Source organism: Rhamphochromis longiceps, linkage group LG9 (assembly GCF_057381845.1).
Source record: "Rhamphochromis longiceps isolate RC_006_pf linkage group LG9, R_longiceps_female_GT1.1, whole genome shotgun sequence".
NCBI lineage: Eukaryota > Metazoa > Chordata > Actinopteri > Cichliformes > Cichlidae > Rhamphochromis > Rhamphochromis longiceps.
In genome coordinates this window covers 28,050,798-28,070,444 of record NC_140565.1, presented here as the reverse complement: position 1 = coordinate 28,070,444, position 19,647 = coordinate 28,050,798, and the positions used below count along the sequence as shown (strand labels likewise).

The 19,647-nt window shown below is 40.0% G+C and overlaps 1 protein-coding gene across 2 annotated transcripts in view; it reads right to left on the bottom strand.

Annotated features, from left to right (window-relative positions):
- dpp6a (dipeptidyl-peptidase 6a) overlaps positions 1–19,647 on the bottom strand; it is a 228,636-nt gene that overhangs the window by 27,122 nt on the left and 181,867 nt on the right. For both annotated transcript variants that reach the window (XM_085419146.1, XM_085419145.1), the window contains exons 4-7: positions 9,508–9,602; positions 8,995–9,069; positions 6,874–6,926; positions 4,641–4,722 (exon numbers count right to left, since the gene is read on the bottom strand). In XM_085419146.1, the coding sequence (XP_085275272.1) occupies positions 4,641–4,722; positions 6,874–6,926; positions 8,995–9,069; positions 9,508–9,602 (305 nt within the window). The remainder of the gene's footprint in view (positions 1–4,640; positions 4,723–6,873; positions 6,927–8,994; positions 9,070–9,507; positions 9,603–19,647) is intronic.

The window sequence follows — 19,647 nt, the reverse complement described above, 5'->3', positions numbered from 1 at the left end:
TAAGATCAACCGTAGGGTCAGAAACACACTCATTTTACACACAAGACACCACTGCACACATTTGCAAAAGCACTTTTTGATTAGAGAGAAACCGGCATTCCCAAAACTAAAAAGACAAGAAAATAAGTCTTTTCAATTTCTGATAAGACAGCAAACCTTGGGACCAGATTTTGACTTTGACGCTCTCCTCCACAGGCCTGCGGGGCTTTCAAGATAACTGAAGGTCAACTCTTTCATTACAGAGAATAATAGATCATCAGCACCCACAGTGAACGTGGTAAGGCGGGGCTGCTCTTGGGGCTGGAATTTTAAAATGTTACAGCCTTAATGCCATGCTGAAATCAATCTCAGGGTATTACAGAAAAGGGCTCGCTCGGTATCTCAAGGATTTGGAATCTCTGGCCTCAAGCAGGTATCATGGTATCAGTTTGTGAATGATTCTCCAACAAATATTCCCACTGAGCTGTATGAATGATGAAACCAGTCAGGGAGCTGGAAATTGTTGCTTGCTGATTAAATACTTCTTACAACAGTGCAAAAAGGGTCAAATACTACATAGAAAAATCTCCTGTGGAAATCTAAGTCAGCTGTGTATAAACAACATGACAGTAAAGAAAAAAAATGCTAGCTAAAAGTTTCTCAAGCAAACAGACCCTCTTTAAAAGTAATACAATGTGTGTCACAATTACTTTCTCCTGAGGAGACGTAAGCCGTGGGCCCGTGTGCTTTGGTGTCACACTGGTACAGATGGAGTCCCTGTTTAGAAGCTAATCTAGGCCACAGCACAGAGAGAAGACCTGGCCCCGTTCTCTGAAGGAAGGTAAAATTCTACCATTGATGGCAGTCAGTGAGAGTATTTGGAGCAGTCTCTAGATACGTTGGTCTGGTTGGACCAGTCACACCAGCAGAGTAGGGCAGGTTAGGTCTTAAACATATTTAGTCAAGTTAATCTAAGTGGTAATTAATGTTATCATACTAAAATTTCTAAACTAAAATGGGGCACGTTACTACATGTTATGCTTGTTTAACACGAGTGTGAACGTGGTATTGTGAGCTTTTAATCATTCTGAGGCCAAGTGTGTAATTGCATAGAGCTGGATGAGAAAAATGTAGCGTAGGTTCCAGGGTTTTTAACTTTTCACTCTTAGTAAGGATTTCCCTCGTAATTCTCCAAGGAGGCAGGAGGACTCTTAATACTTAATAAGCCTTGAATTATTTGTCACACACATTGTACTTCTGTATGTAGTGTGATTTGAATGAAAACTGTATTACAGTTTCCCTTTCTCGGTCTCACTGTCTTAAGCAAACACAAAGTCTTTCTAATGGCTCAGTTACACTGCAGTAAAACCTGCCAACCTTCTTGTGGTTGCTCAGCATTTTTATTGGTGTTTTTTGGTTTTGTTGCATTTACTTTAGCAACTGATTGCATACAGTTGCGGCAACAAGCTAGTCGCAGACAGATTGATCGTGCAACACACCTCAACCTGGTCACGCACTCAGGTCTCCTGGTAGTAAGCAACCTGACTTCAGTCATTCTCTGATAAGAGAAGGTTTATGGAGTAGGGAACTTGACTCAGCTGGCTAAATGAAGTTCTGGCTGGACTCAGGGCAGAAGTATTTAACATGAAGTTCCATTTAATTTGTGTAGATGGCAACAGATTTCCAGTTGTTGCCAATTTATCACGGTTAATCACCTGATTATCACAAACAGTTTACATGCAATTGCCGACTTGACACCATTCAATATCAAATTGATTCTGTCTTATTACCATTTTATTACCATCTTAATGCACCAATGTTGCTTTGGAGACAGCAGCTATGATTGCAGACCTGGTCCCTCATCTTTGATGCAGCCATTTCAAACGCAGCAACATTGGAACTTCACTGCACTATGATCACAATTATGTTCATGCCACCGTTGTCAATCAGTTTTCCGTAATGCGACTGTAGCGTATTGTCAAGGTCAAAGTCAAATGTGTTTATAAAGCACATTTAAAAACACAGAGTTGAGCATAGTGCTGTATAATAAAAATATACAGCTCACAGAAAATCAACACTAAAATGCAGAAATGCTGTGGACAGCGTACATCAAAATATGACAATATAAAATAAATACAAAACAAAACAAAATAAAACAAGAATGTCACACCGGGGCCAAATAGCAAGGAGAATGTATGAGTTTAAATGTGTGTGCAGATATGTAGATTATTCCATAGATCCGGTGCTGTTGCTGCAAAGCTTGATCGCGTCTTTTTTTTAATTATGTTTTAGGCTTGTGTAAGAGCAGCTGTTTACAGGTGTGAATGTGAAGGAGCTCAGACAGATAGAAACGAGCTAATGTAACACACCCAAATCTGCGTGAATATTTGTGGACCACATGTTAAAGAGTATAAAAGCAAACTCCTCAACCTGCTTTTGTTGCAGAGAAAACACAACGACCCTTATTTATCCACTTACACTGACTTTTTAGCCTAACAAATTGCTAAACATGTGTCTGGACAGCTGTGTTTTTGCACGGGCATGTATGTGAGCAGTTTCTATGGGAACGTAAAGGAGATTTAATCATGTGCATAAGGGATTTGGGAAAAGGATAACAGGTGTGTTGATTTACGTATATTAGGAGTGCAGATATCACAACACATGCCTTGGCTCGAAGTCTGTGCCAGCTTGTTTCAGTTGATGGACGTCTCTCGCAACCGCAACCTCCTTGACAAGAGGGCACCTGAACCTTCAGGAATACCAGCTGCTCAGTTTCATGCTAACAAAACTCAGCAGCTGAAAGTAATACAGCTTCATGACTAATGGTGGGAAACTTGAGGCTATATCAATCTAGCAAGAGCGTTAATTAATCCAGTGACGAGATAACAGGTAATTAATAGCATTGTGCTGCAGGATGTAATCACACAGTCTGACTGCCCTGCAAACCAACACACTGAATTTCATTAATACCCTGACAAGTCTGATTGTGTGATGAAGGAAGGTGTATGTGTGTGGGGGGATGCTTCATCGCAGAACAGTTGCAAAGGACCATTGCTTCTTGTGATTCAAACAGCAGTGTTTAATTTCAAATGTGTTAACTGGGAAATATCAGCGACTCATCGGGATGATTCAAACCCTGAGGGACAAAACTGTTTGTTTTCAAGGATTATAACTTACACCATATCAACAACTGGAGGAAAATGGGGCATTTGAAAGATAAAGATTAGCTGTGCCCCAATTCTAGGACCATGCTCGTGGAGCAGTAATTGTCATACCTCACCAATGAGACCAAACCGATTCAGAATACAGGCCTTACTTGGACCAAATTTAAGGGTAATAAAGGTCATGACACCTTAATTATGGTGTAATAAGGTTTCATCAATTACTGCACTACTAATGCACTACTATTCATCCATAGTTCATCTCATGGTGTGATAGTGCAGCACAGATAGAGAGCATTTCTCTTCATCTGCAGGTCCTCTGTTGTATCCTTTGTAGCAGACTCAACCTTCCTAACTTTGACAAATACAGCTGGTGTAAAGAAATATAACGGCCTCCTGACTAATGGTAAAAAAAACAAGCTCAAAAATGAGAATTACCAACATAAAACAGCACCTAAAAGTTTTCATTTCTCCAGTGCAGCCCTCAAGCCTGTGCTGGCACCTAAACTGGCACTCAGTCATCAAACTTTGAGAACTCCCTGCGCTAGAGGCTAATACAAGCCACACCAAATACTATTTTCATTTCCGTGGCAGCTCTCTGCTATTGTGTTTGGTTTGTTGATTTGTCTTCTGGGCACAGAAATGCTGCGCTTATTTAACGCTGTTTCCACAGAGTTTAATTTTGACCACGCACACTACAATGCAAATCCAGCATTTTTAACATTCAAACATTGTTTGGGGTAGGGCTGTGCAATATGACCAAAATCTCATATCCCGATATAAAACATCTATCGTCCCGATAACGATATAAATCACAAAAATGTAACATTTTCTGTAAAGTCTGTTAATCTTGGGTAGGTGAAGTGTTTCCAGCTGGGCGTCGTGTACCTGGAGTCCAGTGTTTTAACCGATGCATGAAACGACACATTTTTAGACATAGGTTGTATCGGCCACCGTTTTCTTTGTGAGCATTTATTACACAGCGTGCCACTCTGCATTCGCTAATTTATCTAAGCTAATATTTGCCATATGCTTGTTATTTAAAAAATAATGATCTGCCAGTGTTGGGTTTGCAGCTCGCTGCACTCAGGTGGCCACAACAATTGATTAAAGCAGGTTTAAACCAAGGGCACAAAAAGAAGCCAGAATTCCACTCACTTACTGTAACTCCTCCCATTGGGTTGTGAAATATATAGGTCCCTCTGGCTGAAGCACCTTCAAATATAATTAATTCTATCACCTATTAAAATTAAAAACAGGCAGCGAAGGACACAGGTTGTGAAAACTTAACTTATATTTCCGTCTGTGTGCTGCAAAGTTGGGTTTTCTGCACTTTTTTTACACCAAGGGCAAGTTTCTAAACCTCTCAGATGGATCTTTCCAGATTTTTTTTATTTATGTTTAGTTTTTTTCCTTTTTTTTTTTTTTTTTACTGAAACTGAATGAAAAATTAATTAGTTTGAAAGCAGATATGAAAGAGGGGATTCATGCAGCTCGTACCAGTTGCTGATCCTGGGGTCCCCAGCCTGCATACTGAAGCTGAGCGTTTCGCACCTCTGGAGGGTTCAGGTTCCACGTTTCCCTGGGGCGCACAGACAGGTGAAAAAACCCCCACTATCAGACAAACGTGAAGGCACATAAACACAATGACTGTCTGCTCCCAGTGATCCGGCGGCAGAGGAACAAGTGTACAACATCTGAGAACAAAGCTTTAAGTGTATCCATAAATACCCCCACTCTATAACAGTGTCACCTCTCCTTATTGGGAAAAGTGCTGCGCAGTGCAGGCTGCAGAATTAGAGGTGCCACTGCCTCTGTGTCTTTGTCTGGAGCGCAGAATGAATGAGGACACCAGCGCAGGTGTTTTTTGACGCAGCACCGCTGGGTGGCAGCATTTAAATAGGTTTAAGCAGGAGAGCTGCTGACAGTGCTGTCATACTGTGACCTGGTGTGGAAGTAATTCAAAAGGGAAATAAGTAAGGTGGATAGTCACAGCACAAAAACGCCTCTAATATGACTTGGCAGGGGAGGCTTTTTAGCTAGACTGGCAGTAGTTTTGCTCTTTTCTGTCACTGAATGGCAACAAGGTTCTAGGTTTGAACCTGCTCAGTGTACCTGCGTGGGTTTGCTCACAGTTACATTCATCAGCTGGTAAACTGATGCTTCCAAACTGGATTTCCTGTGTGTCTTGTTTTCACATCGCATTCTTCTAATGGTCTTCAATTAATTGCATTACAGGTGGATATGACAAAATAATCAAATACAGTGAATAGCCGCCTATTCGCGGTTCAGTATTCACGGATTTTACTGTGGAACGTAACTTCAAATTATTTGCGGAAAATTTGCCTATATGCTGATTTTTTTCATAGAGCACATCTAAAATATTTGCTTTTTTCATTAAAATTAAAATATGCAGTTATAGCGTTTTCAGTGAAGTGGTCCCTAACCCTCGCGAATACCAGGGAGCGAATGTACCTCAAATTTTTGTACACATTTGTGCCACAATGAGCGTCAGTTCCTGTTGAGCGTACATGGTGATCTGGAAACACAGAGGGTATAGCGCTAACTATGCCCAGCCAAGAAACAACTATCCACTGGACCTGCAAAGATACAACACTGGTAGCAAGAAACAGGAACCCAAAAACTTAGGGCATGCCAACCGCATCCAAACTGCCGACGTTTCATTTTTAATGGGTAAAAAAAGCAGTGATGAGCAGGTTTGTAGCTCTGTAACCTTGAATTCTGCGTGCACCTGTTTCTCCAGCAGAATCACTGTGAAAATTGCTGTGAAGTGCACTTTGGGATGGTTTTCACCAACTTTGCTGTCGGCTTTGAATTAATACTTAAACAGCAGCAGAAAGATCTTGTGCGTGGTCTGATTAGGATAGAGATTTGTGTCAGTCTGTGAAACTGTAGCCTGAGGTTTATACTGTTAACTGGTAATTACGTGACAATGCATCAGAGGCCATGTTGCAGAATAATGCAAAAGAAATGTAAAGAGTGGTACAAGAAGATACTTTCTTTTGGCAGCGACTAAGTAACATGATGAAATATGTTTTAGAACAGCAAACAGTACGATTGTGATCCTACCTAAGTAAATGTTAAGAAATAAGGTTTAATTGGTTTTCCTCTGTCACGTTTCTAGTTATAATAAAAAGCAGAGAACACACAGAAACATGAACACGGCAGGTTTTTCATTGTTACGTGCTCCTTTCTTTAGCTGTTTTTAACAGCTTAACGTTGAAGGACGAGAGATCTTCAAGATTTCTTGACATTGCAGAAAAAGGCTCATTTTCAAAACAAGGCAGTGCTATTAGTGTAACTTTCTTCTGTGAACTGTAGTTCATTTTGACAGGTGTGTGCTGAATCTAATCCTTTTCTCTGGTAATTTACCTTCTGTTTTTGAGCGCTTCTTAAGTCGAGGTCTGTCGTCAAAGGGCTAACTCAGGACAGGGTGAATGAGGATAAACATCTGCCTATGTTGTGGCTGCGGCTGACTACAGCTGCGATTTGAGGCTGCGGATTATCTGATAGCACCGTTTCGCTTCGCAGACTGCACAAGTGCAGGTTTGGAAGTAAACAGTGTGGTTGATGTCAGAGGTGCTTTGTGGGAGGTAGTTGGCAAAACAGGTGTAAATGAGTTTCTTTCACATTTTCACAGGCAGAAAGGTCAGGTGAGATAATATGAGAAAAACAATTTTAATGGAGTGACTCAGCCCTGATGTGTACTTACGGTGTTTCCAGACTGCAGATGATGTAGAAGGCCGTGTAGGAATACTGGTACACCTGGAATGAGATGTAGGATATTTAACCTTGACATTTTAATTCTTGCCAATTCTTTGTTCTCATAGCAGAATCAATTAAGACATCATAATTGCCCTGTTTACTTATATTAGGTACAACAGTATCTTCTTTGAAAGTAAAGAAAACAAAAACTGCATTAGGACTGATGATAATTAATCCTTTGAACTTCAAAATGAAAAGAATCCTTGTTAAGCAGGTAATTTTGAGGAAATACTGTGAAGTGCTGCCATAAAATCTCAAGTTTCCTTCTAAATTAAAAAAGAAGAAGAAGAAAAAGAAGAATGGTCTCATCCCAAAGCCACAATGCTCCATATCAATATGACAGTATTTTATTCATATCAGTACCAAAGGCTGACAGTAACCCACCATCCCCTGGAAATTCAAGGGTTTAATGTCTTATCTTGCTGCAGTGATGTTGTGTACTCGACACTGGGTCAATACACTGTGACACCTCAGTAAGGCTGCAATTCAGTCACACATTTCTGGCCGCATCCAGCGGCATCTCTGATACTCGGTGCAGTTTGAGGAGGGGGAAAAAAAACAGACAAAGGATTCTTCAGACTGCTGTGAAGTCAGAATAGTCAATATGGAGCCCAATTTACCATTCTGTTGTTGCAATAGACTTATTTCTCTACGTGCGTGCTGTCAGAAAACAGTACATGTGTGACATTGTGCACCTCTGGGCCACTTCCAGCACTGTTGCTATTTTTAGATTGCTGGCTGGAAGTCCCATTCTGACCACTCGCGCTCAGAGTTTGGGATTTCACCATGGACCTCAAATTTGCCCAGAGCGAGAACATTAACTTCTGTGTCGAATTGGCCTGACTTTCATGTCGAAGATCATTGCTGGTAATGAGAGCTGTGTACCAAGACACCAAGCAGGAGTTTCAAGTCAAAAAGTCCTCACTGTCCAAAGCCTGAAGGCAGTGCATGAGATCAGGAGTGCAACCAGGAGCAAGGTTGTTACTTGAATTTGTCCCCCAAGGTCTGACTGTCAGTGTAAAGCGCTACTGTAAAGCCCCGAGGCACTGGAGGGTGGACATTTGGTCCAAACGACCTGACCTGTGACTTCCAGGGAGTGATCAAAAAATAGCAGCTGCACTAGAAATGGTGAAAAGGACCACAACGACATAACCCTGAAGGATAGATCGATTTAATTTAAACCAGCTGATTTTGGATTTAATCGGCAGATCAAACCACACTTATGTCGACCAGATTAACGACGGCTATGGCGTGTCTTTGAAATCCTAACCTTTTACTTTTTAAATGACAGTTTTTGTTACAGTAGGCACTCAACAGTCAGACATTATGTATCCAGGAACATCACCCAGTAGAGACACATCTTCAGGAAGAGCGTTTGTCCATGTTTTATAATACAAGTGGGGTATTTAATAAAAACATGAACCATACCGCATCTCATAGTGCATGAATGTGTGCCGACTGTGCTACGATGAGCATATAGCAGGAATGACTGTCATCTATCAAGGTGATGGCGGTCTAGTTGAATAATAAATGCAAACACGTACATTCCACCACACTCGAGTGTGCTGTAATATCTTCAATTCATCTCAGGCAATAACACAAGGTTATACAGTGTTTCTGCCAGCATCCTCCATAAACTAACAACAGGAACCAGTTCTCTCTACAGTGACTAAGTGGTGACGCAGTAGTAAACAGGCAACTATCATCTAACTAAATGGATCAATATATTTGATCCACCTGTATCAGGAGCTAAAATGCTTTGATGCATATGATGGTGCTGCTGTTGATCTCATCTCCCTGTCCGCGAGGCCGTGTAGCACCGAGGGGTTTGTTTGTGCCTCCCTCAGTACAGTTCTGCTTGGCTTAGCTAGCCCCCGCCACCCTCGCTGACAGGCATCAACGTGCGACAGGCCTTCACACCCCGCCATGATTACTTTCTCCTCCCTCCACCCCCCCCACTGCCTATGCTTCATTGCAGGCCTACACCCCACCCCTCAGCAGCGGTGGCTGACATATTTGGCTGTCAGGTTGCTAATTCAAAAAACAAGCAAACAAATGAGATGCTCACCGGTGCAACATTGTAGGCCAGCAGCACATGCTTCAGGTCAGGAGAGACCTCATACTTGCTGGCTTTGTACATTTCCTAGGAATCAAAAGAAGGATGTTAGAAGAAGAAAAAAAATGCATACAATAAAAAGAAGAGACCTCCGATCACGCATGGCAGTTTTTCATTAAACTGGTCCTTAACTGACTGCGTTTGACAGATTGCTTGGTTCCTAAAGCAAATGGGAGCTGCATTAGTCTTTGCACTAGGGCTTGGTGATTTGATGGCAGACATAATGTTGCGTGTTGTCACCCAAGCTGCTGTGACACTGATGCTACATCTCCATTTTGACATTTCACCAAGTGTTAAATATGCAGCTCACATTTCACTTTGAAAATGGATCATTTGTGGGGAAAAAACACACAAAAAAGCTTTAGGTTCTTTGATTTGTTGACACTATTGGAAATGTTTGAATCGAACTCATAGGCAATCATGCTCAGCCCTTCAGTGCTTTGATTGTAAGACGAAAAGACTTACAAATTTCTTGTTATGCACTAAGATGGTTTGCTCGTTGGTGTCGACGTTGAACTTGACGACGTCGCCGTCCTGATTGCGGTACAGCAGCTCATTACCTGGATGATGAGACAGAAGACAGGAAGAAAAAAGTTAGACATTGGTAAGAAATTAAGAAAATTGCAGACATATTGATAAAGCCAGAAACTATATTCTGTCACCAGTTCTGCAAATTAAAAGTGTGGATTCAAAAAAATATTTCCCTTCTAAAAATTAAGTAAAAGCAGACATGATAGTCAGCAGCCTTCATTTTTTTGTGTTAATGGAGTTGTTACCTGTCAGGGACACTGACAACATAATTAAACTTCAGAGGATGCTTCCACTTATTAGATTTTTAATATCAAAGGGATATTGAATTAGACTTGTTTGAGTTCCATCAGCAGCCAAAAATAAATTCGTTTTTTGTAATCAACCAGTATAACAATTATTAACAGGTCACTTAATGGCACAAATGCTTAGTGGTGCAATCAAAAATAAAAGCAAAGCAAAGCAGAGCAAAGATGTGCAGCAAAAGCAGAGAGAGCAGGGCTGCCCAATTGTCTGTGTCATGACTGTGATCGCAATTCTGATGCCAACAATTTGTCAGACTGTGCCTTGTTATGTTTTTCTGCTATATGTGGCCAAATGAAGAGCTCCGTCCTCAATAATAAACTGTCTGGCATCAGGCCTTTGTTTCGCAATGTGATTGTTACAGGATTAAAATCCAGTGTGAATGTATGCATTTTATTGAAGAATGCAAGCTGCCTTATTTTTAACTTTCACAAACCACCAACTACTTGCATTTTAACATTAGTTCATTTGAAACAAGACTTAAAATGTCTATTTGGTACAGTTTCAGTCATTACAGTGTGATAAAACATTCTTAGTGACAAGTACTAAAGAGCAGCTTTTATTTCTTTACCTCACCTTATTTACCGCTAAACTTTGGTCAGATTTAATTAACACAGCATCAGATTTTAATTCAAATATTGCTCAGTCCTGATTGGTGCTTTCCCCAGTGTAGACACGCCCACTGTATGTATTATAGTATGAATCAGAACTTTTTACTTTTTAAAAATATTTTTTAGACCTTTTTTATCTAGAATTTTCAAATGTATTATTGAAATAAGTTTACACTTAAAATTACATTTTTTTTCCATTTGAAGTTGATCTTAAATTGTTTAAACTGCTCCCACTGGCACAGATTATAAACAACAACAAAATAAACTATCACAGCTATGCAGATGACACACAAATATATATCACAATGTCACCAGGAGACCGAGGCCCTGTACAGGCTCTTGGTAAATGCATTGAGGAAATCAATGACTGGTTGTGCCACAATTTTCTCCAGCTAAACAAAAACAAAACTGAAGTAATAGTCTTTGGTGCCAAAGAAAAACGATTACAGGTCACCAGAGAACTTCAATCTATACATCTAAAAACCACAAACCAGGCGAGAAATTTGGGTGTAGTGATGGATGCAGACCTAAACTTAGAAAAACACACTAAGACAATAACAAAGTCAGCTTACTATCACCTCAAGAATATTTCAAGGATAAAAGATCTGATGTCTCAACAGGACCTGGAAAAACTAGTCCATGCATTCATCTTTAGTAGGCTTGATTACTGTAACAGCATCTTTACAGGTCTACCTAAAAAATCAGTCAGACAACTACAGCTCATTCAGAACTCTGCTGCTCGAGTCCTCACTAAGACCAAAAAAGTGGACCACATCAGTCCAGCTCTGAGGTCCTTACACTGGCTGCCTGTCCGTCAGAGGATAGACTTTAAAGTTCTGATGCTGGCCTATAAAGCTCTGAATGGTTTAGGACCAAAATACATCAATGACCTCCTGACCCAGTATGAACCTTCCAGATCCCTCAGGTCATCTGGATCTGGTCTTTTATCAGTTCCCAGAGTCAGAACCAGACACGGAGAAGCTGCATTCAGCTTTTATGCTCCTTATATCTGGAACAAACTCCCAGAAAGCCTCAGATCAGCTGAAACACTCAGTTTATTTAAATCCAGGTTGAAGACTCACCTGTTCTCAGCTGCATTTGAATAAAGCACCAAATCCACACTTTAAGCTTAAATTTCAAAACTTACATTTAACTACTGATTTTATCTACTGTTCTGATTTTATCTGTTTTGATTTTATATACTGTTTTGTTTGTTTGTTTGTTTGTTTGTTTGTTTGTTTGTTAATTAGTTAGTTAGTTTATTTGCTTGTTTTAATCAATTTTAAATCATGCTTTTTATTTGTTCTTGTTTCTAATGTCTCTGTAAAGCACTTTGAATCACTTTGTTGTTGAATTGTGCTATACAAATAAACTTGCCTTGCCTTACTATTTCTTCCATTCATGTAGCTACTAATCAATTTAACAGATATTCACCAATATTAAACTTTTTCTCCATTATGCATGCTTAACAATTCAACTTAATAATTCATGGTGTTAACAATTTCAGCTGCTAATTAATACTTCACCTTGATTTTTTTTTAATTCTTAATTTTAGGCGGCCAGGGAAGGATACGTTTAATACAGCTACTGCCCCCTTTCACCTTCAGTCTATCTCCGCTCCCCTGTCTTATTGGTTTAGTGATCCATAGGCACATGAGCAACCACGCCATTTGGTGAGGTAATTAGAACCCAGAGATTGTTATGCAGAGTGCTTTCTATCTGCTAGCATATCTAATTGTCCATTAGAGGTGACAAAATTACCATCACAATGGCTTTAATTCAGAACGTGCTTGGGAGAGCGGTTTCAGACATTTTTAGAAAGGCATAGCCGAACGCCCCCTCAACAGCTTTTGTCTCCTTGTTAAAAACCATTGGCATACTAACAAGGGTAGAAATGGACTCCTTCATGGAAATCATGGTGATAAATAAAAAGATGCTGATTTTCCCTCCCCATCATGAGTCATTATTTTAGTTTGACTTTGTTTGACATCTTTTTAAAGGTCTACTTTTGTATATGAAATGCTAATTGCCGAATATCGCGGCTTGAATGAGTAAAAAAGGCAAAATGGTTATTAAATCAGATGCCAAGGAGATTGACAGGACTTTATTTTGCTTTGTGACACACTTTGTTTTCACAGTTGGGCTTCGGCTTAAATTCAGAGACCCGCATCTCTTTAAGGCACCTTTTTCATCTTTATTTCTCACCAAACTACTGATCTCCGTTAACCACATGCCTCGAGACACTTCACAGATACCACAGATCTCTCAAATCCTTCCCATCACCACCCTTATATAAGCCCTCCTGCTGAGTTCATCATTTTAGACCTTATCATCACTCCTTCACCTCTCCGGCTCTTTGTTTTGTGCTCTTTCAAAGACACAAAGCCATCTATTCTTTCACAGGACCCTAGGCATTATGTCTTCCCTTCAATCTACCTCTTTCTAGCTCTCTCTCTTCCCCTGACGTTCTCCCTCTTACTTTCCTCTCTGCCTTGACTTGCTGTGCATTAGCCCAGAGCGCTGTTTTCTCCTCTGATCTATACCTTTCCATGGCAGTATGTCTTATTAAAACAGCCTGCTGCCCTGGGCACAGCCCTAACCCAGCCTCACTCCAGGGAGTCAGAGGGAGCGGCAAGAAGGTGGGAGAGAGGGGGGCAGAGATGCAAGGCAACATAACTTAAGTGAGGCAGACAGAAAGAAGGCCACAGATTTACATAAAGTTTGCATATGAGCTTTATGGACAATTTTTTTCGGGGCGGGGGACTCTGTCCTCCAGTCCACATCCTAATGTTTGCACAGGTTTCTGCATATTCATTTGAAAAATAAAGTAACAGCTACTAATTGAGGCTCACTGAATTGAGCAGATTAGCATTGATACAAAAAGATGAACAAAGTGATGACAAATTAAACAAATTAAAACTGAACTCAATTTGTTCAGAGTGATCAGATTATCTTGATGGAAGTGGTCCCTTCCAGGACGATCATGCCTTCATTGATGAGGTTTGATGAGTATGAAGAATGGATCGGTTCTTACACACAGCTTTTCTCCTCAATGCGCTTCATGCCACACGTCTCATACACCCATTCACAGAAGGACTTTTTTCGTTATCTGCATGCTGTCTTGCTAACTTTTACACTCCGATGAACACAGTAGCAACTCAGGGTTTAGTATCTTGCCCAACAATATTGCGGCATGCATAGTGGAGCAGCCACCAAAACCACCAACCTTCCGATTAGTAGACAACCTACTCTAAGCTGGTCCTAAGCCTTAGCCAACAACCACTGTATATTATTCAGAACTGAATAATGGCCTTTGTGGTCACTAAATCCTAATCCCACTCTTCACATATAGGAGATTTTGTACAGACAGTACTTTCCAACATCATTAAAACACTAAATGAGGGAATATCTAGTGGAATAATACTGTTCCAACCCTCCAGTAGAGTATTAGAGGCTTACAGAATCAATACCAATCAATATCAATACAATGAATTATTCTGCTGGTCCAATACCTTACTAAGGCATTTTACTAAGTCTAAGCGAACATCACTAGACCGCTCTCTCTCCTGACACCTCTTCCAATACTTCAGAAAGGTCAGTCAAACATTCTGGAAGGTGGTTAGGAGAGATAATCTCTCCAGCCTTTTCAGGTCTTTTCTGGGGCCTCCTCACAGTTGGACAGTTCCAAAGCACCAGGAAGCACCTAGATCAGATGCCAACCCAGCAAACAAAGTCATATTATCTAATAATTTATGGAAATCTAGAAAAAGATAGCCTGAACTCTCAATCTATAGACATCCATCAAAGACATCCAACCCTAACGATGCTCTGCCATTACTTTTAACAGATGAGCTTGTTATGGTTAGCTCCCTTTTCTCTCCAATAATTTGCTCTTACTATCATTTTTTCCCCAAGGCTGTTTGTTTCATGAGCGCATAAAACTTTGTTCAAAAATTCTACAGGTTCCTTAAATATGCCTTTGTAACCTGGTCTTTCTGTTTTTGAAGTTTTTCAGGGGTTTGCATCTTGTAGCTAATCCTCAGATGTTACAGTCATGAAGTATTGATTGTTGGCAAGGAAACATGTCCATGTAAGTCCCGGAGAGCATTCTTGAGTGGCTGTGCAGTCATTAAGCTTGCAGTATGCATGGATTTCTGCTCCTTCACAAGACCTCTGCCTCTTCATCTACCAGCTCATTTGTCATTTTTGAATTTATTTTTGCATTACTGCTTTAATTTAGTAGTAAAATGCTGTTTCCTGCCAAGCCATATTCTTTAATATTCCTACAATAGATTTTTGCTTTTTGAGACACATTATGAAAACCTTAATTTCCATGGTAGCCTATTTACTTATCAAACTGAAGTGTAAATTTCCACTCTCGTGTTTGATAAAATGGTAAATAACAAACAGCTGCTCAACAAGCACGTAGCCATTAAATTTAGGGACGTGTGTTAAGAGGGGGCGCATCTCAGGCCATTTTTCTTTTTTCTCAACGCTTGTGTTAATCTACTGAAATTAAGGCTGAAAATTGGTTGCATAATTGCGTGAGTTCTGATTAGACAGAAACATTGCTGGAGGCTCAGACAGTGAGATACAAGGTAAACAAGCCAAAGCCCTTACGTCCTCTTAAGTTGTGAGCTGGAGCAGCCAGACTTTTTTCAAAGCATTCTCCAACATGGTGCTGCTGCCTCACCTTTTGTACCTCGTAAGTTCACTAGTGTCCATAATATACTCTACAGCAAAATGGCTAAAAGATGTATCTATCCATTTGAATTTTTAGCATTTGTTGTTGCAATCCTAGTTTTTAGCACCTCACTTGGTAAGAACAGGCTCACCATCATTATCAATATGACTGATGGCCTAACCTATGCAAACAAGACTCACATTGTACCAAATTATTCATCCACCTGTCCTGACACTTCAGTAGCTTCACTGTACTCTTGGCTTCATTAAAATTCCATTCAAACTTTATGGTTCATGTGCAGAATGGCAGGTTAATTAGAATGACAAATTAGAGAAGGCTAGTTAATACTACTTCAAGGAAAATTGACTCTAGTAGTCTCTCAAAGTTAAAAGGAATCCATAATGCAAAAATTCACCTCCATTTTTAAATGTTACAGTAGCTCTGTGAGTGGTCAGGCTGTCTGAAATAATGTGACATCATACATAGACATTGCAAAAAAAAGTAACAACACTGTAACAGTTCAGTGTTAAGATTTTTTTAATACAATGCTGCTGATTTTTCTGTCTGTCTGAGATCTTTATCCGACTTGAGGTTTTTCGAGAAGACATAACACTTCATTCACTGCATTCACTGCTCTCCGGAGAGTGTTCCTGGGTGAGCAGAGTCTTTAACAAGCATGTTATCAGAAACAAAACCACAAAAGCTTTATTAATCCCAGCAGGGGGATCGTGCTGTAACAGTTGCTCAAGACTGTCGAGGCTGTAAATCACACAAGAATACAAGAAACACAATATAGTACAACAAATCCATGAAAGCACTGGAAGGCCGTGTCTTGTATTTTATAATAGGAAGGTAGAAGGTAAGAAGTCACCAAAGTTGTATAAGTAAACCAACAAAAAAGGGGAAAAAAAGACATAATTCAGTTACTGTTGTAACTACTCCTTACCCTAACCATGAAGTGGGAGCACAGATCAACTGTCCTCTCATCCTGAGCATAAAAGTAATACATATAAGGAAATAATTTATACATCACAAAAGGGAATGGAAATATATAGTACTTTAATGGCCCTAACCTTGAACAGTTCCCTCCACATAATACATCACCATGTGATTAAAAACCGCAGTGAAACGGGTAGTTTCTTTGGGCTATATTATAAGTCCTGAGGTGAGCCAGGGTTTCAGTGTTAACTTCTGGATGAAATGGAATTTTTCTTGTCAGTTCCAGGTCATTTGTCCATGCCCAAGGCTATGCATGATGACTGGTTTGATGAAAGTGACACAAGCTGCTGGGGAAAATTATAGTGTCTGTCAGTGGCTAACTAAAACGAAGTCTCCAATACAGAAATACAGCCCTAAAGCTTAGATGTGCAGTAAAATATAGGTTAATAAAAAATTCAACAGGAGTTTTAATTAAAAATCGCTCTTTATATTTCTAGTAATTTGGCTTCTTTCATCTATGGCTCTTCAAAGGGTATTCCCCATAATAGATGTGTTTATTTATCTCCACTGCTGTAAAGCAGGACAAGCAGCACCACGGAATTCAAATTCTATTTTTGACTTACTTGATAAATGAGTGCGCTACCAAATGAATGGCAGGGCAAACAAATGAGCAAAAACCTCAAATATGAACTTGCTGAGAACACATGAAACCACCCACGGCTACAGCCAACCTGCTTCTGGCCAGTTTTCACAGTGGAAGTCATTTATGTTTATCAGGAATGCCAATCAGTCTCGCCTGCTGGCCTCATTACTCACCGACACTTCAGCTTCTCAATCCACAACCAGCGCTGGAAAAAAACCCCCCAAAAAAACACATGCCAATTTATTTCTGCTTCACGCTGTTTAACATTAGGGATGAAGAGAATGTTTTTCTTTGTAATTATCTGATTTACTTGGACCTTGAGTATATCAAGGCAGTGGGGGGGACAGTAAAAAAAAAAAAGAAGGAATCTACAGATCAGAGAAATCAGTGCTATGTTTAAAGAACTAAACACTCAATAGACCGCTTGCATCAGGATCCCACAGACAGGACTTTTATCTTAGACAAGGCAAGTTAGTTTCAGTCAGACCCACTATAGGCAAACCAAGTTTCTTTCCCTTTTGCAGCGATTAGACCACCCTGAGTCTTCCTTTTCAAGCTGTTCCTGCAAACCACTTTGAAACCCACCCTTTTGTGCTGTAAAGTGGCTTGCAGATGCAGTAAATTGCTCAACAGCAGTTTAAATAAAACAAACTATATGAGATTTGATATTGTTTAGACAGCCAACACACATTTAATAAAAAGAGAAGTGGAGTTGAGAATTTGCAAAACATGAAGTCCTCAAAAACTCTCCCCTCACCTAACTCCATATTCCCTTCAAGATGACTCTCACAGGCTTATAAAAGTGTTTTCAGGGTGCCTCCATCAACTTAGACCTTATTGCTTTTTGTTGCCTATCAACTCAATTTGAAATGAATCCTTGAGTACTATTATTGATTTACCTCACAGCCAATAAAGTGACAGTCATTTCATCAGTTCCAGCTGCTCATGTACACCTCATAAACCCACGGCCTCTGTTGCTGTTTGATTTGCACGGCTTCAATGTGCTTTAGCATTTCCTTCAATGTGTGTGTTATAGTGCAGCACTACTGTGTTTCTTTGTGCTTGCAAACAAATTACTGAACTTGGATAGAAAATAAAAAAACAAGCATATGCTCATAACAATTAAAATCATTCGGGAGGGGGGGGGGGGGGGGGGATTCTAAACAAAGTATTAATGACACACAACATAGCAATGATCAGCCGGTCTTGTTTAAAAAGATATTACAGTGAGTTACCTCACTGTTCAAATAAACACTTATTCATTATTCACAAAGTAAATCATAGAACCGTTTGAATCCGAATGTTGACAAGTACATAATAATTGCATGTGGATTCATTAGAAAAAAAATGCTCCAAGCATAAATAACTGTGTTTGAACACAATTATCCGACAGGCTTCTAGCTGCTGGGGGATGCTCAAAGTGTTTTATCAATGTAATACAAACACAGCTAAGCTAGAATCCTCAATGATATGGCAGATATGAAGCTGCTGATTTAAATAATTATAATTGTACACCGTGTGCAGTAAGTGTTATAAGGATTATTGTATTCTGTATAAGGTTGTCTATTCAAACTACATACACAATGATTAAGCATATGTAACTGTAAAATCATGAGAATACCATAAACAAAGTCTATATAAAGTAATTAGTCTTAGTTGTAGCTGCTGAAAAGAGTAGAAAAATATTCTGACGTGTTATTTAATGCTGACGTTCTTGTGTACTTCTGCTAATTAACATCAATTCTGTCTTCTGCAACAAGAAGAAGACAGCACAACTGGTGTTTTTCAAGCACATTTGCTCATTATTATTATGCAGCAATGTGGTGCTGAGGGATTAGACTGTTAAAAGTATTTTTAAAAATTAAGAACGGCTGTAAAAACAAAAAGAAACAGCATGTGAAAGCAGCTTAACCAAGTCAGACAGCTGGAAACATCAAAAAGGCAAAAAGACAAAATTTGATTGAGTTAGCTGAATCAGGTAACTAGCTGATCAAGCTATCTTCAGAAGTCTGTTAATACACACACACACACACACACACACACACACACACACACACACACACACACACACACACACATATATATACATATATATCTATATACATACATACAGTGGGGCAAAAAAGTATTTAGTCAGCCACCGATTGTGCAAGTTCCCCCACCTAAAATGATGACAGAGGTCAGTAATTTGCACCAGAGGTACACTTCAACTGTGAGAGACAGAATGTGAAAAAAAAATCCATGAATCCACATGGTAGGATTTGTAAAGAATTTATTCGTAAATTAGGGTGGAAAATAAGTATTTGGTCACCTCAAACAAGGAAAATCTCTGGCTCTCACAGACCTGTAACGTCTTCTGTAAGAAGCTTTTCTGTCCCCCACTCGTTACCTGTATGAATGGTACCTGTTTGAACTCATCATCTGTATAAAAGACACCTGTCCACAGCCTCAAACAGTCAGACTCCAAACTCCGCCATGGCCAAGACCAAAGAGCTTTCGAAGGACACCAGGAAAAGTATTGTAGACCTGCACCACACTGGGAAGAGTGAATCTACAATAGGCAAGTAGCTTGGTGTGAAAAAATCAACTGTGGGAGCAATCATCAGAAAATGGAAGACATACAAGACCACTGATAATCTCCCTCGATCTGGGGCTCCACGCAAGATCTCATCCCGTGGGGTCAAAATGATCATGAGAACGGTGAGCAAAGATCCCAGAACCACACGGGGGGACCTGGTGAATGACCTGCAGAGAGCTGGGACCAAAGTAACAAAGGTCACCATCAGTAACACACTACAACGGCAGGGAATCAAATCCCGCAGTGCCAGACGTGTTCCGCTGCTGAAGCCAGTGCATGTCCAGGCCCGTCTGAAGTTTGCCAGAGAGCACATGGATGA